The sequence below is a fragment of the Oxyura jamaicensis genome, chromosome 1 (genome assembly GCF_011077185.1).
Source record: "Oxyura jamaicensis isolate SHBP4307 breed ruddy duck chromosome 1, BPBGC_Ojam_1.0, whole genome shotgun sequence".
In the NCBI taxonomy this organism is placed as follows: domain Eukaryota; kingdom Metazoa; phylum Chordata; class Aves; order Anseriformes; family Anatidae; genus Oxyura; species Oxyura jamaicensis.
This window is the reverse complement of record NC_048893.1, coordinates 923,727-947,621: the sequence shown is the minus strand read 5'-3', so window position 1 is coordinate 947,621 and position 23,895 is coordinate 923,727. Positions and strand designations below refer to the sequence as shown.

The 23,895-nt window shown below is 56.0% G+C and overlaps 1 protein-coding gene across 1 annotated transcript in view; it reads right to left on the bottom strand.

Annotated features, from left to right (window-relative positions):
* Positions 1 to 23,829, bottom strand: part of NRF1 (nuclear respiratory factor 1) — a 28,726-nt gene extending 4,897 nt beyond the window's left edge. The window contains exons 1-5 of the mRNA XM_035340350.1: positions 23,749 to 23,829; positions 10,658 to 10,889; positions 6,892 to 7,006; positions 4,908 to 5,034; positions 4,197 to 4,337 (exon numbers count right to left, since the gene is read on the bottom strand). Of these exons, the coding sequence (XP_035196241.1) occupies positions 4,197 to 4,337; positions 4,908 to 5,034; positions 6,892 to 7,006; positions 10,658 to 10,880 (606 nt within the window). The 5' untranslated portion in view covers positions 10,881 to 10,889; positions 23,749 to 23,829. The remainder of the gene's footprint in view (positions 1 to 4,196; positions 4,338 to 4,907; positions 5,035 to 6,891; positions 7,007 to 10,657; positions 10,890 to 23,748) is intronic.
* Between the last annotated feature and the right edge of the window lie 66 nt (positions 23,830 to 23,895).

Below are 23,895 nucleotides of genomic sequence, written 5' to 3'. Positions count from 1 at the left end.
CCACGGAGGGGTCTGCTCACGGATTCATCTGTTTTTGGCAAATCTACCTTCTTCTCCACCCTGAAACTGTGGCCAAGCCATGAATGAGAGTTGCTGAGGAGTTCTAAAGGGTCAGAGGGGTGCGTCTGGGGACCGGGCAGGATCACCACTGCTTGTTCCTGCTGGAAACGATGCATTTCTGGGCTGAAATGCTGCAAAAGCAGGATTATTCTCGCACCCTGGGGTGCCTCCACTGCGGAACAGGGATGCTCTCCCTCCTCCACCCCGATGACCTGCAGGCGTCGAGGATGATTTTTGAGGTCAAGACAAGCTTGGCTGGCTTGTGCAAGCACACTGCAAAGCACAGGTGGGCCTTAGGTTAAGAAAAGTGAAATTCAGGAACAAAAAAGGTGAAAATTAAAGCGAGATTAGAGAACAAAACGCCCGTTCAGTAAAGCACGGACAACTTCTAGTGCCTCTCAGCAAGAGCTGACTGGCCTCAGCATCACCCGAGCTTCCTCCTGAACGCTATCAGTGAGCCACAGAGAACAACGAGGCTGAGTTTTTACAGGCAAACTCAGCTCTGCCGTGGTGTGCACGTCGCCCAAGCCCATAAAGCAACGAGCCTCCTCTGTGGAACGGCTCCGGGGGAAGAGCCCCGCCGCAACGCCTTTTTTCTGCCCAGCTGAGGTGGGCCACGCTCTTCACTCAGAAGCGTCTTTGCTCAGCAGAGGCTTTGTGTCCCTCTAGACCACCAAGGAAGCAGAGCAATTAAACAGGGAGCGATTTTCGCCTCCCCCTTCGAGGAGCCGACGCCTCCGCCACCTGCCCGCAGCCACCTGCGGCTGCTCGGAGCAGGGGCTTCGCTTCTCCCCTCCCAGAGAGGCCTCGGAACTGTGCTGCCCCATTTCTACTCATAAATATTTTGGTTTTCCACGGGGCTTTGTAGTAGTTAGTCAAAAAAACAAGCTCGTTTCTTGTTAGAAGATAAAGGGAATCCCAATTCCAACAAAACCCAGCAGCGTCTCCAGCCGCGCTGATTTGGGATCGGGGAGTCAGCACCACCACCACCACCTGACTGACGTATTTCAAATCCCATCGTGGCAAAAAAAAAAAATACAAAACATATTGCAGCTTCATCACGCTCAGCCTATCTGTGTTGTGTTTCTGTTTTAAAAGTTGGGCCCTGAGTCTGGCAGAAACTACACAGCAGCTGGACTCCAAGAGCAGAAGTGTCTCATACCCGCCACGCGCACCATCCTCACTGCCGGGATTTTTGACAAGAAAACACCTGCTGCGTTGTGAGAACCTGAGTCCTGCCAGTTAAATCTGGTGATCCTGTCCTCAGACGGCCTTGCAGGCATTCCAGGATTGCAGATTTTTAAAGAAGACTTACAAAAATGTGAGGCTGCCCCCAGCCCCAGCCAGCCCGGCCTTGGGGATGGGGCACCCCCAGCTCCCATGGGCAGCCTGGGCCAGGGCCTCACCACCCTCGTAGTAAAGAATTTCTTCCGAATCTCTAATCTAAACCTACCTTCCTTCAGATTAAAGCCATTCTCCTGCCCTGTCCCCCGACACTGAGTCCCTTCCCCAGCTCTCCTGCAGCCCCTTCAGGCCCTGGCAGCTCTCCCCGGAGCCTTCTCCTCTCCAGGCTGAGCACCCCCAGCTCCCTCAGCCCCACAGCAGAGGGGCTCCAGCCCTTTGACCGTCCTCCAGCACCCCCAGATCCTTCTCCTCAGGGCTGCTCTCCATCCATTCTCCACCCAGCCTGGATTTATGTCGGGGTTTGCCCCAACCAGGCCCACCTCGCCCTGTCCGCAGCTTAGGAAAAGCCTTCCCGAAGCCGTTTTGGTTTCCATACTGGAAGGAAGGAGGCTATTGCTGACGGGAGGCTTGTTGTACCCTAACGCAGAGCGGGAGGACTTGAGATAAGAGGCTCCCAGTTGCTGTGCTGTTGCATCAGCAGGCTGCGTGCTTGACGACAGAAGGCCCTGCAAAATACAGAATCACAGAACCACAGAATGGTCTAGGTTGGAAGAGACCTTCAAGAGCACCAAGTCCAACCTCTGACCTAACACTAACAAGTCCTCCACTAAACCATAGCCCTGAGCTCTACATCTAAACGTCTTTGAAAGACCTCCAGGGATGGGGACTCAACCCCTTCCCTGGGCAGCCTGTTCCAGTGCCCAACAACCCGTTCAGGAAAGAAGTTCTTCCTCATATCCAACCTAAACCTCCCCTGGCGCAACTTGAGCCCATTCCCCCTCGTCCTGTCCCCAGGCCCGTGGGAGAACAGACCAACCCCCACCTCGCCCTGTCCGCAGCTTAGGAAAAGCCTTCCCGAAGGCTTTTTCCCGGAGGGGGGAGGAAAAAGCATTTCTGGTTTAACAGAGCCACGAGGAGCCTGGGAACACAGGAGTGAGGAGAAAAAAAAAAAAAAAAGAAAAAGAAAAAAGAAGAAAAAAAGCTCTGCCAGCAACTACTGCCTTAGCTGGGAGAGCTGCTTCACACACGGCCACACAAAGCAACCAAACCCCAGGGGCAACGTGGCTCGGCCAAATCTTTGCGCAAGGTTTCCTGAAGACCGAGGCCATGTCGTACTGGCAAGGAAACGACAAAACCAAACCTGTTATTGTTATCTCAACGTGAAAAGTATCGGTGTTTTAGTCAGAGATGTTAGGAGGGGAGGTTGCACAGCCACGTCCGGAGGAAAAGCAGAAAACACTTAAGCACTCCTTAACGTCAAAATATTTAATTTCCAACTCTATCACAACAAATATAGGATTTGTTCTATAAATCCCCTGGAAGGTTTCTCTGAAGCGAGAGCTTGTCCCTCCCATTGCTGCTTTGCTGGCACGTGCCACGTTAACAGCCAGGGAGGCCTTTCTATGGACCTGTTTTTTCTTGCACGTCTTCCAAACCAGTTTCTCGGGCGTGCCACTGGTTTGCAAAAACTGGACTTCCTGATCTCAGTCACCCACCTTCACCGCTCTTATTTCTTTCACTAGCAACGGTTCCTTGCCTTGTTATTTCCTCAGAGCCCACACGCTGCGGGTGCAGGCACCTTCACTGCTCACACCGTGCGGGGATGGCTTCCCTCTGCCTGAAAAAAATCCACTGCGATGTCTCCTCCTCTTTGTTTTTAAGTCCTAGGCACTTCTGTTTAATTACTACAATGACAAGGCGATAAGAGAAACTTGTTGTTTGCTAATCTGAAGGCCAGAACTCCGCACCGGTGCTCTTAAAGGAAAACCAGAGACCTCCAGGAGAGCAGAGCGTTTCCAGTTTGGGAAACCAGTAACCACCCAAACCAAAAGCTGCCTTCCAACAGCTCCGCTCTGAGCCAACCTGCAAGTAGCAGCCCGGTGGCTTACAAAAGGAGCAAAGTTTTGCCCTGCGTTGTCACGGATTAGGAACGTGATCTGTGATGCCTCAGCTAAGGCACGGCAGCTTTTGTAATCATTCTGCAGAGCACAGCGGAAATCAGCACCCCTCTGCTCTACCACGCTGCTTGTACGCTGCCCCCGACCTTTCCGTCTTGCTGCTGGCTTTCAGCATTTCAGGTATGTTATGATAAATCGTGCTGAGGTCCTGCACCCCCAAGGGAAGGAGAATTCCCTGCAGGATCCCTCCCGCACCAAGGAAGCTCCCTCGGGGGCCCCTCTCCTTTTCCCCAGCAGTCAGGTTGGCAAGGGGCTGGACAGAAAGGGAGTCCCCTGCATCCCTAGAGCTGACAACTCCCTGTCTCCATCAGCAATATCTCGAGGTTTGATCTAGAGTTAAGCAATTTAAAAGCTCTTCTCTGCTCCAGCCCACGGCAGGAAGAGGAGGATGGAGGGAACTAGAGCGCACAAGGAACACCCAAGGAGGATAAGCCAAAATGGCACTGCCAAAGCCACCTTCCTGACCTCAGCGCCTAAAAATCACTGCGAAGTGCAGAACAAACAGCTTCGTGTTCACAGCACATGGGAGGTGAGAAGAACAGCTCAAAGGGGAATGCTCCCAGCAGCCTGACCCCGAGTCCTGACAAGCATCTCCACTGCTGCATGCAGAAAATAAGCACCAGTAACAAAGCTTCACGGCTAACTTCCATCTGAGCTGTCACAGCCCCTTGGGAAAGAAGAGATTAAGTGCATCCCCTGGGGACGTAGGCATAAGTTCACTGTAAGATGCCAAATCTCTCTCTCTGTCTGGTTCTGCCACGCCTGCCTGCTTACCTGGGTCATCTTGTCCACTGAGACAGGAATGCCGTCGATGGTGAGGGGTGGCAGCTCCGAGTTAACCTCCTGAGGCGCGGGAGCGTGCTCCGCTAGCGCAGACTCCAGGTCTTCCAGAATCATGCTCTTGTACTTGCGTACCTGTGGGGAATCGTTAAGCTCAGGTAAACAAGGTAAGGAGCACCAGGAGAGGAGAGGGTGAGGAGGCAGGGCCAGCTGCCTTCCCCCGGGGGGGCTGCGGAACAGAAGGAGCAAACAACGACACAGCTGGCAAGTAAAAACACCCGCCGGCCCTGAAGACCTGGCTGCCTCAGAGAGCTGCTGATGAAACGTCAGGTAACGCCACCAAGCGGAAGTATTTACGGGATTAAAAGAAAAGTTCAGGAGCAAGACTTCACACTCAGGATCTGCTCCGTGTACTGCCCGGTCTGCGGCAAGGTGTGAGCACTGATAGCTGAGTTCAAAGGCACGACACTGCCTGCCCCCTCTGAGTTCTAACTGGGGCTATTCAGCCCTGGTGAGATGTGCTAGGCCACCAACATCGACACAGAAGACAGGACCTCAGTGCTAGACCCGTGTCCATACAACCTGAACTCCTATCTCCAGGGTCTTAAACGTGACCTCCAGGCCTGCAAAGCTGCCTGGAGCTAAAACGAAAGCCGTGGTGAAGGTGAGCAGTTTACGACACCACCTTTTCCTAGAGACACCTACCACATTTTCTAAGGGCGCAGCTCCAAATACTTTAAAGACGGGGTTGGGTTTGGAGGGTGAGATGCACAGAACGATGGCCTGCTGCCCCACTCTGGTGGTGTACTCATCCAGCGTTGCTCGGAGCTTCCTGAAACAGAGGCACGAAGCAGTGAGCAGGGATCAGCTGCTGATGGAAACACAACCCCACGCATCCTCAAGTCCCTTTCTTAATGCCCCCCATTCACAAACCAGGTGAGAAGCAGAACCCCAGCTGGTCAGATGAGCCACACGGTGCTGCCCTGCTCCCGCCGGCCTGCTGTGCTCCCCGCAGCCCCACGGCGGCTCAAATATCAATTCTTCTCCCCGCTCTCCTTTTTCCCATTGAGGCACAAAGTAAAGAGAAATCCCCAGAGCAGCAAAGCCAAGGACAGCGGGGGTCTGCGCATCCGCTCTGTCACCGGCTGAGTTCATCGGTGATACAGAAATCGTAAGGTAAAGAACGTTTTTAACAAAAAAGGACTGCAAGCGCAGGTTGTTTTACACTCAGCCCCCTACCAGGGCATTGCAATTCCCCAGTACCAAGGCCCTGCTCGAACCAGAGCCGTAAGCACTCAGCTGACAACGACACAACAGGCAAGAACCAGAGATATTGCAACAGCTAAGCACAGGGAACCCACGTACTCCAACACCTGCCACATCAGCAGGTCCCTTTGGAACGATCTCTCCGTAGGAAGAAAATGTTCCATCGTAGACTTTCCTCCTCCAAGCAACGCAAGAGAACGTGGCAGAAACTTTGGCCGAACCTCGTTAAGCAGGAGGGAAGCAGCAGCTACCACCCGGCGACGTGAGCGCGGCCGTAAGACAGTTTTAGTTTCTGCCCTTGATCATTTCAGAGCCTGCTGCTAGCAGCAGATGCGTTGCCAAAGAACCATCACCAGCTCCGCAGAGGTCCCAGAATCAGGCAGTAACCTCCCACCTGCTGCACGCTGCTGCTTGGTGGTGACACGGACACGTTAAAGCGGTGAGAACGCACAGAAATTACGCGTTTTGGCGGTATTTTAAAATAATTTGTTCCCATTTCAAGAGATTTTAAAAAAATTCCTCTCCCGAAACATTGCACAAAGATGGCTGAGTCAGCAGAGGTGGGGGAAGGAAAAACGAAATGCAGCTACAAAAGAAAGGGAGCCCACTCCCGGGCAATACTATTTAACGCTAACCCTGCTGTATTTCTCTCCACTTTGGACACGTGCAAAGGGCGTCGTAGGACTCAGCAGGTGACTAAGCAGAACATAAGGAAACCAACTTGATTTCTCACCAACTTTGCAAGGAGAGGAAGAAAAGGCGACACCGGCCTTCGCTATTTCAGGGTGCTCAGCGTGCAGGAGGAAGCCAGCAAGTAACTGAGGCTGGCAACTACACCAGCTTTTTTGATACAACCCAGTTAAGGCCAGAACAGCTTAAAAAGCAAAAATGATCTTCCTCCAAAGCATTCTGAGTGGTACCAGCCACCATTTACGGATGTTTCCTAAGGACAGAATGGCAGGTGATCCTCAGAGAACACCTGCACAGTCACTCCAGCACCAGCGCTCCTCGGTGGCCATCAGGTGGGCAGACACGCTCAGAGTGCTCGTGATGCAGCACTCGAAGGGCTGTGGGGACTTCTGCCCACAGAGCTGTACAGCTTCTAAAGCCAAAGAGGGTCGGGATCAGCTTTAATGGGCATCTCCTCTCCGTTCTCCTCCCCCCAGCCCTGTGTGCCACAGGCTGGGTCAGTCTTTGTTGGGTGACGGCAGCCCCAGGGATCAGAACGCCACGTTAAAAACGAGCAAAGCAACGATTTGACCCATTCCTGCACGTTAAAACACAGCTCGTGGGTTCCAGAAAAGATGCCCCAGACTCCTCAAGCTGGAGGACTCGTGGGCAGCACGTGGTCTCGTCACCGATGGTACTGGGAACGGATCGAGGAGGCAGAGCTAGGTGTCGGGGTGCGGGCAGGAGGCCTTACCGTAGCAAACGCGTCTGCTGCCTCTTGCGGATCGACGGGTTGGATTCAAAAACGTGGGGTCGCTTTCGTTTTTTACCCGTTGCCACCGCAGCAGCTGCCGCCATCCCCACGGGGCCTGGAAATCAAACCACAGAGGGTGAATCAGCGCGCGCAGCTCAGGACCTGCTCCCCCCCCAGGGACAGCCCTAAGGGCTCAGCTCGGGGACATCCCCGCTGGAGCAGGGTGACCCCAAATCCCCTGAGCTCCCAGGCAGTTGGGCTCCCTCTTCTCCAGCATCAACGAGTGCATCGGAAGGGTCTCCAGTTCTCCAGACTGGCAAGACCCAGCTCGGTCTCAGGTGAACGTCACAGATTTTACTCCAGAGTTCTCCTTCCAACCGTGTAATTACAGATTTTGTTTTTCATTTTTCAACACTCAAGCGCTCCAGGATCTTAAACAGCCACCTGCAATCGAGGAGATCCTGGCAGCAGGTGAGGAGATGCCTGCTACAGAGCCAGGAATCCCGCTCAGACACCTCAGCTGCGGCGCTAGGAGCCTACGGCTTTCCCTGGGGATTAAAGACCAGCTGTGATGGGAGAGAAATTGGAAATCCACAATAACTGGCAGCGTCCCACAACGGGCCCTGAAGCACAGCGGGGACCACGGTTCCAACCCCTGCCATGGGCACAACCCCTCCCAGCAGCCCAGGCTGCCCCCAGCCCCATCCAGCCTGGCCTGGGGCACCCCCAGGGATGGGGCACCCCCAGGGATGGGGCACCCCCAGGGATGGGGCACCCCCAGCTCCCCTGGGCAGCCTGGGCCAGGGCCTCACCACCCTCGTAGTAAAGAATTTCTTCCGAATCTCTAATCTAAACCTACCTTCCTTCAGATTAAAGCCATTCTCCTGCCCTGTCCCCCGACACTGAGTCCCTTCCCCAGCTCTCCTGCAGCCCCTTCAGGCCCTGGCAGCTCTCCCCGGAGCCTTCTCCTCTCCAGGCTGAGCACCCCCAGCTCCCTCAGCCCCACAGCAGAGGGGCTCCAGGCTCTTCACCATCCTCGTGGCCTCCTCCGGACCCATTTAAACAGGTCCGCGTCCTTCTTTGCTGGGGTTTACTGGGTAAACCAAGTGACAGGCAGTGAACAGCACTTCTAGCAGCGATCTCATGGTCTCTAAGGACTTGCCTCTGACTCCCAAGCAGCCCGCGGGTGCTGTGCGTGGTTTCTCCACGTGTCAGAGGACGAAAACCACATCAGGTGGCCCAAAAGAGACACACCTCTGTGTTTAACCAAGATACGGCCAGCGGGGCAGGAAGCCCTTCGCTACCAATCCCGCGGCACCAGAGCAGTGACAGATGTCAGCGTTTCCTCTAGGCAGGACACGGCTCGGGGCTGACACCGCGACCCCATTTTTGGGTGATCAGAAGCGACCAGAGCACTACCTGCCGCAGGGACATCGAGCCCTGCGGTGTTCTGTTGTTCTGTGTGGGGGGAAAAAAGGATAAAAACATTGATTTGGGGGACTGGGGAAACACCGGCTGCAAAGGAGCTGCACTTTGGGCAGGTTTTGGGCTGGGAGAGTCGGTGCTGCCCACTGGGGTGCAGCAAAACCCTCCTGTAACTCCCTGCCAGGCTTGGCTGGCTCCTGGAAAGGAAAACCAAAACCTTGCCGGAGTTGAGGCTGCAAAAACAATAAGCAAAGGGACTGGGATGCTCAGCAGGACAGCGCTCAGGACCACGAAGCTGGGGGAGTGAAAAATCCTGGTAGGACTTTAACAGAAAAGCACCACGCGATGGGCGAGCAACAAGGAAGAGTGCTTCGGGATCTAGGATAAAGGGAAGGGATGAGGACAAGCTTACTTCCCAAATTTGGGGTGGTTTTAGGACACTCTCAATGGATTCAAAGTGGCAGGTGCCCACGAGCAGCAGCAGCCCCGCTCCCAGAGGTGGCAGCAGTTCCCCAGCCCTGCCGTGCTCTGCTGAAACTTCTGTACAAGTTTCAAATCCCTGCCAGTAACCCCTGCTCAAGTGTCTCCTCTCCGTTTCTATCTGCTCTTAACGCAGGCGATCCGCCTCCTCTCGTGTCATGCCAGCGCAGAAAAGCTTCTCCAGGAACATTTTTGCCTTTTCACAACTCTGCAGAGACGCCGAAAGGTTTTACTTACTTGTCGAGACAACCTGTAGGCAAGTCTTCCCGTCAAACCGTGAGCTGTTTATAGCAAGGGCTCACTGCTTAGCGTTTATACACCCCTTGGCAGGGACACTCGCTGCATTTAGGAGTGCCGCTACACTTTTAGCTGCTTTCCACAGCTTCACGGGTTCCATCAAGCAGGTCAGGAGCTTTATTCCTCAGATACCGAGTCGGTGAGTGCTTATTTATCGCTGCGTTTTTCTACCAGGGAGGTAGGTTCACTACCAGGCCAACGCTGAGGGTGCTTGGCAGGGGCTTTGCTGGAAGGAGCTGGTGATCCTGAAATACTTCTCCGTTCCAGATACGCCAGCACCATTTGTGGCATCGCTTTGGGAAAGCCCTGAAGTGTGAGTGTCCTGGCTACGCAGAGCGACGTAGCAATGCTGGGTTATTTTGGCTGTTTACGTGGGGTTGAAATCAGCTTGCTCTGATATATTTGGTGTTTTAGCTTCCTTTTGGAGGCAGATTGTACTAGGGGCCTTTGTGCTGTACAGAATCACAGAATCACAGAATTTCTAGGTTGGAAGAGACCTCAAGATCATTGAGTCCAACCTCTGACCTAACACTAACAGTCCCCACTAAACCATATCCCTAAGCTCTACATCTAAACGTCTTTTGAAGACTTCCAGGGATGGGGACTCCACCACCTCCCTGGGCAGCCTGTTCCAATGCCTCACAACCCTTTCAGTAAAGAAGCTCTTCCTAACATCTGACCTAAAACTCCCCTGGCGCAACTTGAGCCCATTCCCCCTCGTCCTGTCCCCAGGCCCGTGGGAGAACAGACCAACCCCCACCTCGCTACAGCCTCCCTTCAGGGACCTGGGGAGTGCAATAAGGTCGCCCCTGAGCCTCCTCTTCTCCAGGCTGAATAAGCCCAGCTCCTTCAGCCGCTCCTCGTAGGACTTGTTCTCCAGGCCCCTCACCAGCTTCGTAGCCCTTCTCTGGACTCGCTCGAGCACCTCCACGTCCTTCTTGTAGCGAGGGGCCCAAAACTGAACACAGTACTCGAGGTGCGGCCTCACCAGAGCCGAGTACAGGGGGACGATCACCTCCCTAGCCCTGCTGGTCACACTATTTCTGATACAAGCCAGGATGCCGTTGGCCTTCTTGGCCACCTGAGCACACTGCTGGCTCATATTCAGCCGATTGTCCACTATCACTCCCAGGTCCTTCTCGGCCTGGCAGCACTCCAACCACACATCTCCCAGCCTGTAGCTCTGCCTGGGATTATTACGCCCCAGGTGCAGGACCCGGCACTTGGCCTTGTTAAATTTCATGCAGTTGACCCCAGCCCATCGGTGCAGCCTATCCAGATCCTCCTGCAGAGCCTTCCTACCCTCGAGCAGATCGACACACGCACCTAACTGGCTGGGTACAAGCCAACCTTGTTCCCAGTGCCCGCACAGCACACACCAAGGCTCAGCTCAGCAACATCCCAGCGAGCAGCAGGGCTTGCGAGGAATTGCTCTCAGAGCTGGAGCAAAAAGGAAGCATCCCGTGGGGTGAAAAGACCACCTGCCCCCCCCAAAAAACGCTGTTTGGGACCTCGGTAAAAGCACCACGTTTGGGAACAGCGCTGAACGTCCCGCGGGCGTTACCTGCGGCGGCCAAGTGCGCCGTGACCTCGTCGGCGGCCGTGGAGTTGAGGATGTCAGAGTCATCGTAGGAGGTGTCCTCGGGGGAAGACGGCGAGTCTTCGTCCGCGCTCAGCATGCTGTGCTCCGTGTAGGTGGCCACGTGGACCTGCTGCACCTGCTGGGCCACTGCGTGGGCCTCGATGGTGGCCATGTGCTCTGTTTGGGTCACGCCGTGTTCTTCCATCAATAGAGGCTGCGAAGGGAGACAAAAAAAAAAAAATCACAGGACAGGCGTTAGGGACACCGATATACCATAAACGAGGGCAGGAGGAGGTTTCTGAGGCAGCTGGGCGAGCAGGCTGTGACCAGGAGGGAACAGAGGTTACGTCCCCTCGTGGTCGCCTGCAGGAGGGCAATAACCACGCCAGGAGGAAGAAAAGGAACTTGGAAGTGTTTGGAGAAGATCCCTGCTCCCAAGCAGCACGCACAGCACCCCGAGGCAGGCATCTTCGCTGGAGGGAAGGTTTTTATGGACCTGGTAACCCTGGGACGAAGCGCCCTGCCCTCACGTACCCGCCCAAAGCTGGAACTCTAAGAGGAGAAGCTCAGCAGCGGCGCACGGCTCAGCTCCTCCAGCCTCAGCAGCTCAGCGTCACGCCGAGAGCAGAGCTCACGGGCAGCCCGTTGTGTCCTGCAGGCTTTTGCTGCCTCACTTCGTAGAGGCTGGAAGCAGGCACAACCCTCACCAGCCGAGCATGTTGACGACGATCCTTACGACGTAAAGCACATTTAATGTATCTGGGGGTGAAGCACCGAGCAAAGTGGCAGCTCACGCGGTCAGCGGGGCACCGGACCACACAGCACGAGCATAAATCTGGGCGGGGGGAACAAGACAGGAGAGGCTCCGGTAATTTCAGGACATATCTACAATACGAAGAACAGCACATCACACACTGCTGCATCCCACCAGCAGGGCTTCTTGGACTTCTGACCCCACAAATACAGCCACTGAATTACAAACTCTTCGCCAACAACCCTACTTGTGGAAATCTGTTCAGCTTTCTGGGAGGAGAGAGCCCGGATGCGTGGCTGGGTAACTGCCCCACGAGCTCCAACAAGACACGCCGTCTACGCACGGCTTTTCTAAAGCTTTCAGTAACTTATTATCAAAATAATCAGCAGGCTTACTCCAACCACAAAAAAAAACCCACATCATCGTGACCACCACGCAATGCAGTGGCAGGAACGATGGCACCAGGAGGAAGAACGCTTGGCCAAGGTTGTTTTGGCCAACCTAGCCAGAAGGCAGAAAGAATAAGACTTGAGGTACTGCAAGGGAGAGAATTACAAACGTGGGACGCGCCATGGAAGAAATGGAGGAGAGTGGAGGACCCCTCACAAGTGTTTGGTGGAAGGCAGAAGAAGGCCAAAGGAGAGAACCTTTGGAGTCTTGTACTGAATTTGGGAGAGGGAAAGAAGGGAGGAGGCACGTCCAAGGCCGTAGCATCTGTCGCAGCAGCTTTTAAGCAGCACAAGCTCAGAAGCCAGGAACTGGTTGCTGTAGTCTAGACAAGAAACGGAAAGAAAACCAGACAAGGTGGGAAGCAGCCAGTATGTAGACGCATTTATTTCCACCTCAAATCCCCTGACCAAGGAGCTGACACGTGACAGATCTCCCCCCACCACCAGCTGGTTTCTAAAGGCCTGTTGCCACCTGCCTTGCGATGCCTTTTGTACCTCAGCGTACCGAATGCGACGGACCCTTACAGAACAGCTCTTCCAAAGGCAGTTCCAGCTCCAAGACGCCAAAACCAGGGGTGCGATTATCTTAGAGAGCCCCACCCTGGGAACAGGACCCTTTCCAAAACCATTTCCGCAGTTGGCTCAAGCGCACCTGTGGTGACAAACACAAGCCGCACCTCGAACACGCGGAGAACGTCCCCTGGGCAGTGCCGAGGGAAAGCTCCCTGCTCAAACGCCATCAAACAGGGCTGAGATGAAGCTTCTGGAGCAGCAGCAGGACCAAGCCATTGAAAGGAGGCTTGGAAGGAGCCAAGCGAGCCACTGGGCACACCGCTGGAAGACCCGTTATCGCGACAGCGCTGCGTACGCCACGATAACGCACACGTGTTGATCCTGCCCTACCTCTGGCTGCAATCTGGCTGCAAGAGGACTCGTCCACTTGGCCAAGACGTTTGCAACCACCCCGTTCCTCGTGAAATGACCACGGGCAGCGGAGAGCTCCCAAGAGGGAAGGCCCTAGGCTTTAGGATGAGGGAGCTGCACATCCACGCACACAACACTCATTCTTCCTCCATCTTCCGAAGACGTTTCGGCACGGCTTCTCGCTTACCAACACGAAGAAATGCAGCTAGATCTTTCTGAGGTGTTACCGGACTTCCCCAAAAGCCAAAACCGATCTCCAAAGAGAAGCCTCAGCAGCTGCCTTCCAGCTTCGATACCGTGGGTTCACGGCTCACAGAGCAGGATCCTGGGCACGGAATCCTTTTACTCTGCGTCTGTCTGTGGCCGGTTTCTCTCCTACACCCCAAACACCTCCAATAACAAGAGGCACATGAAAGGAAGGCTCTCCCTCGTGCAGCACCAGAGCCGACCCCGTTAATTTGGCGTCCTCCAATGCAGCGGGATGGAGGCAGAGGGGAACTGCATGTAGGAGATTTTTATCCTCGGGGTGCCCACGTTGCTGTAGTGTACAGCAATAGCCTAAATGTTGGGGTGAGGCTGCTCTGCGAGCCCCAGCTCGGGGGGAGAGTGATTAAAACCTGAGAGCTGTGCTCCCAAGCATCTGGGAGGAAGGGTTTGCTCACACACCCGGCTGGCGTGCAAGCCCACCGGGGCTACAGCTAAAACCAATCCACCTCCCAGCTCACAATCCGCCCTAAAAGAGCCTAACGGGGCTGGATGCTGTTGTCCAGCCCTCCTTACACACCAGACCGTAACGTCAGAACCACCCCGAAACAGCAAGCCAAACACCTCCGTTAAGGCAGGGCCTACGATGCCGACGCACGTTGAAGCGAAGTGAAAGCTTCTGGCTGAAATAAATCAACCGTGGTCTTCTTCGCAGGGCCTTATTTTGCCATTGCCACCTGAAAAACAGGGGGGGGGAGCAGAGATTTCACACCAAACCTGAACGGAGCGGCTCAGCGGGCCAGGGGTTCCTGGAAGGGCACCCTGCTGCTTTCTCCGTGGTGCCATACAACTTCAAGGGCTCTCTAGTAAAATAAAAAAGTGCAGGAACGTTACCAGAAGATAACCAAGGCGCGGAACCCATCCAGCTCACCAGGAAACAAGCCTGCGAGGCGACCGACGCTTCAGGCACCGGTGTCTTTAGGAGGAAAGGTGCTCGGATCGAGGCGCTCTGCCCTCGATGCCCCTCAGAACCACGCTGTTCTTATAAATAAAACTGGGCGCGGACTGAAACCACCAGGCCACGTGTTCTTGAGTCGGCAAGGGTCACTCCTCATGGGCACAGCGATTACATGGAGGTAAAGCCCACTCGACTCCAACCAAAGAGATTCCCAGAACCCGGCTGAGGCTGGGGGCACCTCGGGTCCTCCTGGTCCCCCCCCCAGTTCCGCACATGGCAGTGCCACGAGCTCCAATAACTCATTTCCAGGTCATAATTGGAATTATTTCCAGTTCAACCTGACAGCTGACCTCACTCGACGCAGATCTGCTCTTTTCCCAACCTCTACGCTGTCTCTATCCGCACATTTTCCTTCCAGAAAGGTCCCAAACGTCCCCAGAATCTCAGACCGAAGGGGAAAAGTCTCGTGGGCGTGCGTTGAAGCCTCGGGTAGTTACTCGTGTTCTTCACGTACTCACGGCATTCCCGCAGGGTTCCTGACAGGCTTTGTGAGCAGGCACCTCACCCGAAGCTTCTGCTGGCCGTTACCGAATTACTGATTTATTTCAGAAAGGAGCGTTCACTGTTCCAGGAAAGCCACGTTTATTCCTGTGGTACCTCATAAACGGGAGCGGTTTCAGGTGTAAGGAAACCCTCGCAGCACGACGATGCCTGCTAAGACATTTCCTGGTGGCTGCAGCTCGGTCCAGAAGCCTTGGACGGCAGCCAGAAGTATTTTTATAGTCATTTAAATTGCTTAAAGAAATTATGAGGACAAAGCCCTCTGCTGAGGCTTCATGACCGTGGCGGGGTTCCCTCTGCTGCACCGGTGGCTGCCGGCACCAGAGCTGGAAGAAAACCAGGCACAGGAGGAGCAGAGCAACCCAGAAGAGCAGAAAACGACACAACCCCCCTGAATTCTACCCTAAATTCAAAGCCACGGGGATTAAAACGGAGGTGTCGTCTACTGGGTGCAATCTGTGGCGTGGACGTAAAGAGGAGGAACCAGACCGAGCCCGAACCCCGCGGGAGCAGCTCTCCTCCACCGAGTTTCATGTCGCCACACGGGTGCTTTACTGAGCCAAAAATGAAGCGTCCACACCAGAACAAACTGATGAGGGTTTGGAAAAACCCTTACCAGACGTGGCCTGGGCTTATTTTTTATCCTTCAGAGCACTGCGGGTGCTGGCGGCAGCCAGCCTCGCGGCGAGCATCCCACATTCCCCCGGCGCTTCCCATCTCTTTCTTTATACCAACTCGCCCAGCATCACGCCTTGAATCACCCGAAACCCTGCTCAGATTGACCGGGAACTGAAGAGCTGCTGGGTCTGATGTCTCTGGCGGGGGAAATGATTTCGGAATGGATGCAAAACCATTGGGGAGGGATCACGGGGAGGACGAAACGGCGGCCGCGGGGCACCGAGGCGCAGGGGCTGGCTTTACGCCTTTCCGTACGGGGCAAGCACAGGGCTGGAAGCTGCCAGGCCCTGGATTTTCCCCTGTGTAGACACCCACGCTTTTCCAGAACGCACCTGATGAGCGATAAGTGTCAGCAGTTCCCTCGTTTAATAAGCTCGTTAGCCTTTCCAGCACGGGGGGCCGGCCCTGTACTCGTTTTACACCAACCCTCTCCTCCTCCCAGCACGGAGACGGAGCAGAAAGGCTGGGTTACACGACCCACCCGGTGCTCTCCAAAGAGCTGGCCTTGAATTGCTGAAAAAAGCTTAAATTTGGATGATACGGGAGCAAAACAGGTGCCACGGGAAGCAGCGCCAAGCGAAGAAGAGGGGCGCTAAGCTCGCATCAGCTCCTGGCCCTGCAAGAGCGCGGCAGCCGGCATCAGGCTGCTCCTCATCCTTCTCCCGTCACCCCAACTCCGTACCCAGGGGTGTGAGGGTGCACCAAAGCCCACAGACACCCACAGAGGCGCAGCTCTCCCCAGCACGTTCCTTCACTAAGGCGTAACTCAGCCTGCTAGGTAGCGACGGACCCACCTGAAGTTAATTTAGAGGCCTTACCCAAGAGGGGGCCAATTTTACAAACCGGCTCTCACCAATAACCCCTCCGGCTCATTTCCCGATTTGTTTCAAAGGCACAGACCCACTCCTGTTGGGTTTGTGGTTTTGTTTTTTTCTTCCTCTTTCCTAACCCATTTTCTGGTTGATCCCCTCGCCGTGCTCAGCGCCGGCTCCTCATCGCCAACCCTGCTCCGCACGGGAAATCGGCACGTCGCGCTTCGCCGTCTGGCACCGCACAGCCCCGGCTCAAAACTAGCTTAAAACAGGGAAAAATAAATAAATCAATCTGTCTCATCATTCAAGCCGGGCATCCTCCTCGTGGCTTTAACGTCAGTGGAACGCTGCTCCAGGCTCGGGGAGCTGATTTCTTCCAGAAAACGTGCAACACCTCCTTCCCTTTCTTCCCCTCCTTTTTTTGTGTGTGTGAAGCCGACGAGCGTCTGGAGTTTAACACGCCCTTAACGGCTTCAAGCCTCCCCTGTAAATAAAGGGCTCGCTCTGCGTTAAACAGCCAACATCACACTGGCACTTTTGTTCTCGGGGGCTATTGTGGAGCGGGAAGCGTCGGGGCCGCTGTGATCTGGGCGCGCTAACTCCCGCGCAGCAGCTCCGCAGGCTTTGGGCATCCAGCAGCACCCCTGCGAGGAAAACGGGCCTCCCCGGCAGCTCGGAGCCGTTTGCTGCTCGGCTTTTCTCCTTCCCCCAAGCTTGGAGGGGAGCCCCGGGGTCTGCTCGCGAAGCGATGCTCAGCACCATCCCCTGGCCGCCAGCAGGGCCGCACGGTGAAGGCCTCCAAAACGCCGGCACGCGGAGCCTCGCTCCTCAGCCCCGGCGGTTTACGCAGGTAGAGCCGAGCACGTGGCCCACCTTTATTTCAAGAACCAGGGGGAGAAGGAAACTGCTTGCAGCTGGAACAGCTCCTCCTGCCCTCCTGCCACCGGGACCGTCGCCTGAGGGGGGAAATCTCAAATACCTTCGGTGATCCGGGCCAAGGCGACGGGGAGTTTTTCAGCTGACTGCCGCGTGTCGCCCTGCACGCGTGAAATCAGATTAAGAAGCACTTCCCATGCACTTACCGCCCAAGGTTGTTTTATTTTAGAAGCTATTTCAAACCGCGGCTGTGCGTCCAGATAAATTCTCAACTCCCTGCGAAGACGGCCTGGAATAATTCCTAAGTGAAAAATGATCCAGGGAGAAATTAATCATCCGCCATTTACTAATGAAATAAAACCCTGTTTGGGTGTAATTACACATCTGAAATTGTCTGGCACCGCTTTTTGCTCTTCTGGCACGAAGCCCTCTGTGCAGTTTTTAGAGCACGTAGATGCTTCCCGGTCCCGTCAGCATCCCCGCAGCAGGCTCTGGAGGTTGTGCTCACCAGGAGGAATTAACCTCACCCAGAAACAGGCCAAGAAAATCATGGCTTGGCCAGCCAAACCTCGTTAGCCTCGCGTCTGGTGGCCTGCAGCGGCCAGGAATGGCCCGTTTTGGACAGGTTTGATGGTCTGAACTGGAGGAGCTGCCAGCCTCTGGCCAAGGACTAGAGGACAGCCTCTAAGCAAGCTCACGGCTGGCTCACGGCGCTCCTCTTCCACCTGCGAGCAGAGCTGATCGCTGCTGGGTGTCGCATCAAGTGAAACGCGGCCGTCCCCGTCCAGCATTTCCAAAACCGCTTCCAGGTGGGGCTCGCGGCTCCGTGGGAGGCGAAATCTCTCGTGGCTCCGCCACCGCACGCGGCCAGGCACAGCCCAGACCTCCTCCTGCCTCTTCCGAGAGGGGAGAGAAGAAGGAGGCACTCGTGTCCTCCCCAGAAGGAGGCTTCAGCTTCCAGGTATCGGATGGAGCCCTCTCCGTCGCGTCCGTCATCACGCTGCGTTGGCATCTCCCACGGTTAAATATTAGTCACGCGTTCACCTTTCCGACAGGCGCGACGCCCTTCCTCCGACGGGACCGCCACTGTTTCCTTATCGAATCTGCAACGCCGCTAACCGGGAGAGACCAACTGCTGTCTTTGTCCTCGCCTCCCTCAGTTAAACGCGCAAGGCCTGTGGCTGTGGAAAACGCTCTCCCCTTGCTCATGGAGAGAATTTGTCGGCCCGAGCCTTGGGACAACAGAACTCTGCCTGGCGGAGCTCGTGGCACTCGGACAGCTTTTACCTGTCCCATCAGGACCGAAGCTAACGCCGTATTTCTCGCTGGCTCACGGCGGCGCGGGGACGGTAGCCACGGGTCGGCTGAGATGCGGTAAGCCAAGCTCTAAGGGGGACCGAAAGCACCCAGCTCTCGTTCCACAGCGTCCTCCTGTGGCGTAATGCGATTATCCTTTTAATTAGGGCGGAAACGCAATCCCTACGCTACCGGTTGCGGCATTAAAGAAGTCCTAAAAACCGTAAATTCCAGGAAACCAAACCAAAATGCCCTTCGTTACCGCGCGCCTTTCATCACCGGCTCACCTAAAAGAAAAAACACATCGTGCTGCGGGAAACGCTGCCCGGAAAAGAGACGGACGGGATCTTGCACCCGTTAATTAGGCGCGCAAACTCCTGTTTGCTGAAGTTTCTGCTGAAAGCCATCGTTTGGAAACGAGACAGGCCGCTCGTCCCACAACGGGCGCTGCGATTTGCAGCCGGTCCTTCCCGCGGCTTGGCTTCCCACCTGTAGCACCAAGCGCTGCCAGATCTGCCTTTTTCTCCTCTTTTTTTCCTCCCAAATTTTAGGCAATTTCATTTTATTTCTTCCCCCCCAGCATCCATGAGGAACGCCTGGGGCGGAGCCGCCCTCCCCGCGACGCGGTCCGACACGCACCCGGGCGCCGTGCCGCGGCCTCGGAGGTAGCGCCACGTCAACGCACGCATCCTGCTGCTTCCAGAACCGCTCAGAAAGCCCAATTTCAAATTATTTCACTCCAAGCCGTACGGCCCAGAAGGCGTTTCATCCAAGTTAGCCGTCTCCAGCTGATCGGGCTTTGTAATTAACAGCCAGCGCGCCATCCTCGCGCCAAGGGGAAACACGTAAAGAGACCACTTCTTTTAAAGAATTATTCTACCTAAGCTTTTTTCCTCTCTTCTTCCCCCAAAAGCTGTTCAAGAGGAGGAGCTGTGCACGTGAGGGCCTCCAGACGCAGCCTCTGACACCCGCCGTGGGACGTGGAGGAAGGCAGCCGCGCGCTCTGCTCCGTCTGGGGACGCTCCCCCCGGGCTCACAGCACGGCGCCTGAGCCTCGAGCGCAGCCGGGCTCGGGTCTGCACCCGTAAAACTCAGGATTCGTCTTCCTCAGCTCCAAGCTCACCAGCGGGCAAAGCTCCTCAGGAGAAAGCCTGAGGGGAAGGAGGAAAACCCCGAGAGGGAAAGGAGCCGCATGCGGGACAGGCACCGCGTGGCACAGCCGCGGCTGTCAACGGAGGAGGATGAGGATCTGAATTTTCCAAGAGGCTGCACCTACAGCTGGGCTCAAAGATTTCTCTGTTACCTCTGCCTGCGTGCTGGATTTAAGCCCCGGTTTGATTTTATGTTCCCTCCACGGGACGGAGAAGGAGCCCTGAACGTGGCCGCCTCAAAGCACAACGCTCGCCACGCGGCCGGTTTCCTCGCAGGCGAGGCCGGACTCGAGAGCAAGGAATTGGAACACGGAGCAGAAAACGGAAGGCGAGATTTAATTGCTGCCCTGTCTTGCATTTTCGAGGCCGTTGGCTTTTCTTCAGCAGCACGAGCCCCTTCCCCTTCAGAAAGCCTGGGAGCACGAGGATCCTCGCCGCGCCCAAGCGGGGGCTCCAAGCCAAAAATCAGCCCACAGGGGAATGAATTTACACAGCACAGAGGACGTCGCAACGTAAATACGGCACGGAGACTCCGCGGCTGCGGTCCTGCGAGTGTTTTTTGACCCAGACAATGGGGAAGTTTCCCAAGCCTCGGAGTCATCCCCGTCCGATGAGTTTAATTAGGCGGTTACGTAACGAGCGGCGGGTGGGAACCCTTCTTTTTCGGGTTCGCCTCTACGGAGGCGATGCTCAGAGGAGCACACCTTCCACCCAAGGTGCTCCGAGTCTGTCCCAGAGGAGGAAAAAGAAGTGTTTTGTCGGCATCCAGACGTCGGCGTGCACCACGCCGCCTTCCGCCCTCCTGCACGCTCCACGCGGCGCAGCCTCCACTCCTCTGGTTTCTGTCGGTCCCACGGGAGGCTCGTCCGCAGCGAAACACCGGCCGGATGTCCTTCCCGTGGGGCTGGGCCATCGGGAGAGCTCCAAAACGCAGCTCTGGGGCCTTGGCCACCCTCTGCAGCTCCCTCCAGCCTTTAACTGAGGCTCTTCCCAACGCTCCTGCCGACAGCAAAGCCCCGGGGGGGGCTGAAAAGCTTCGGGGGGCTGAGGACGCCCGCGCGTGGGGCTGAGCGCTCCTGGTGGAGGCTCGGTAATCGGTGGAAGCAGAGAGGAGACGCTCGTGATGCTGTTTTATGGTCCGTCCACGGACGCCGTGCAGTGCTTGGAGGACACGGGGGCTCGCTAGGGTCGCCCGCCTCAGCACCGTTTTCCTTCTTAAGCGGCGATGCACAGGGTGAAACGGACCGAGGCGTGTTAAATCAACGGTGATTTATTTAGTAACTCATGCGCTGGGTATCAGGCGTACCAAAGGAATAGAAACGATCTATTTTTCCCACGGACCTGCAGGAACTGCAGGAAGAAAAAGGCCGGAGGTGAATTTTACAGCAGCGCTTGCCCTCCAAATCAACAGCAGCCCCTCGCTCCTGCCAGCACCCGACACCCCCACGTACAAAAGCGTCACATTTTCGTGGCAGAAGGGGTGCAGGGACGCTCGGGCAGGCACCGCGCCCCGTCCTTCCTACAAGGTACTTTCCCAGGTCACAGGAGGGCTCAGCAAAAACCGGCAGGAATCCCCAACGCCTTCGGGAGACGGAGAGGCTGCGGAGAATCTCAGCTGGTGGGCGAGGAGCAGGTGGAAGCAGCGACACCGACGCTCCCAGCACACCCACGGCAGCCCAAGTCTGACCCGCTGTAGCCCCGCAGCAGGATTTGTGCTCCCATCCTCAGCTCCTGCACTCGTTTGTGCTCCTTTATTTTCACTCACGGGGCTGAAATCTCCCCGGCTTGAGCCTGCCAGAGGTGACCTCGCTGCGTCAGGTTTAAAGACGATTCAGGCGCCCGAGCAGATCACTCGGGGCAGTCCTCACGGCAAGACACCCCGGGAGTGAAGGCGCAGGTGACCGGCTGTGGGGTTTTCAGCCCGGAAAGCCGAGAAATGAAGCGGGATACTGCCGCGTGCACGCCCCTGGGGGGCCAGGCTTCGGCAGGAGCCAAGAGCTGCCGGCAAAGGGGCACCCCTGGCTCACCCCACAGCCACCCAGGACCTTCGCTCCGGGGCTCCAGACGCTCCCCGGACCCCATCCACGAGGCAAAGCGTGCCCAGGAGCTTCAGCAGAGCGCAGCCGTAAAGCCCACGCCTCAACCGGGGCCGGGGGGGGGGACCCGAGAAACAACCGCGATGCGACGCTCCGTAAAACAGAAACACGGGAAATTACCGGGGCTGATCAGATACAAACGCTGCTCTGTAACGCTTTGGATGAGATCAAAAGCCTAAAGGAAGGGTCGGTGAGATCCCGGCCCTCCCGACGGCACCACGAGCAGCAGGTACTCCCTCCCTCTCACCTCCCCCCCCCCGTGGAAAGCTTGTTGCTCCCAGTTTGACCACAGACACAAAAAAAAGATGAAGGTTTTCTCTCTCGTCTGTTCCCCAGCATTCAGACACCGTAAGAGCAATCCCACAGCTCGCAAGGGGCAGGCGGGTGACCCCAAAGCCGCGATGTCCCCAACGAAACCCGTCCGGACACAGGGGGGGAGCCGAGTTCAGCCTGGCTGGGAGCACGGCTGGGGGCGCAAACCGCGCCGGTAGGGCCATTTTGGGGTAAAACACCCAATTCTGGTAAGGGTCAGGCCCTGCGGGGGGGGGCAGAAACTCAAGGGGGTGAGCCCCCGAGTGCGCGGAGCCCGCTGGGATGGGGAGGGGAGGCTGCGGGGCACCAGGGCACGGGGAGCAACTTCGGGGGGCAATGAGCAAAGGGGGAAAGGGGGGGAAAGGGGGGGGATGGCGGGGTGTAAAAAGGGGGAAACGGGGGGGAAACGGGGGGGGTATAAAAAGGGGAGGTAATGGGGGGGATATAAAAAGGGGGGGAGACGGGGGGGATATAAAAAGGGGGGGAGACGGGGGGGATATAAAAAGGGGGGGAGACCGGGGGGGATATAAAAAGGGGGGGAGACCGGGGGGGATATAAAAAGGGGGGGAGACCGGGGGGTATAAAAAGGGGGGATATAAAAAGGGGGGGAGGTGGGGGGGGATATAAAAATGGGGGGGGAATGGGGGGGATGTAAAAAGGGGGGGGGGTGGGGCAATGTAAAAAGGGGGGGGATGGGGCGATGTAAAAAGGGGGCGTCAAAATATAAAAAAGGGATCAAAATATTTAAAAAGGCGGAAAAGGGGGGTCAAATATAAAAAAGGGGAAAAAGGGGGGGAATAAAAAGGGGGGGAAATGGGGGAATATAAAAAGGGGAAAAGGAAGAAGGGGGAATTTAAAAGCGGGGGGAATAGGAAAAAAATTAAAAGGGGGGAATTAAAAAGGGGGGAGGGAAAAAATAAAAAGAGGGAAAAGGGGGAATTAAAAATGGAGGGAAAAAGGGGAAAAATAAAAAGGGGGAATAGGTGGGAAAAAGGGGAAAAATAAAAGGCAAAAAAAGGGGAGGAAATTTTAAAAGGGGGGAAGAGGAGAAAAATTAAAAAGGGGGGAAAAGAATATGAAAAAGGGGGGGAAGGAGGATAATATTAAAAAGGGGGAAGGAGAATAATATTAAAAAGGGGGGGAAAAGAGAATATTAAAAAGAGGGAAAAAGAATAATATTAAAAAGGGGGAAAAGAATAATATTAAAAAGGGGGGGAAAGGAGAATAATATTAAAAAGGGGGGGGAAATGTTTTTTTTAAAAAAGGGGGAAAATGAGAATATTAAAAAGGGGGAAAATGCGAATATTAAAAAGGGGGGAAAAGGAAAATATTAAAAAGGGGGGAAAAGGAAAATATTAAAAAGGGGGGAAAAGGGAAAAAATAGGGGGGAAATTAAAAAGGAGGGAAAAGAGAAAATATTAAAAATGTGGAGGAAAATGGGGGGAAAAAGGGGAGAGGAAAAGGAAAATAATAAAAAGGGGAGGAAAGAGAGAAAATATATAAGGCAATTAGGCGTGAAAAAAAAATAAAGGGGGAGGAAATTAACGCGGGGAGAAGTGAGAAGGGGGGGAAGGGGGAAAAAGGGAGGAAAAAGGGAGGAAAAAACGGGGGAAATAACTCAAACAGGGCCCTGAGGTAAACCCCCGGGGACAGCCGAGACCCGGGGGGGGCCGTCAGGGAACGGGGCCTGGCTCCCGATGCTCCCTCCCCCCCCCCCTCGGCCCTCAGCGGCCCTGCCCGGTCCCGGCAGCTGAGGCGAGGCCCGGGGGGGCTCCCCTCAGGCCTCCCGCAGGCCTCCCGTCCCCGTCCCCGTCCCCCGCCATCATCCCAAGGCCTAGCGCGGCCTAAGCCGTCCCCGTGAGGTGAGGAGCGGGCGCCGAGGGGGGGGGGGAGGAGGGTGGGGGGGCGGGGGGGGGGGTGCCGGGGCCGGCCGGCGGCCCCCGCGTTGCGGCGGCGGCGCCGGGGCTGGAGGAGCTGGGAGATTGCGCGGTAGGACGCTCACCTCAGAGCGGCTGCGCTGCGGCGGGCCTGCGCCGTGGAAGCCTGCGGCGGGAGGAGGCCGGGGAGGGAGGGAGAGGAGCGGGGGGAAGCGGCGGGGCTCGCCCTGAGCCGCCGCGATGGCGAGAGGGAGAGGCGGGGAGCGGCGGGC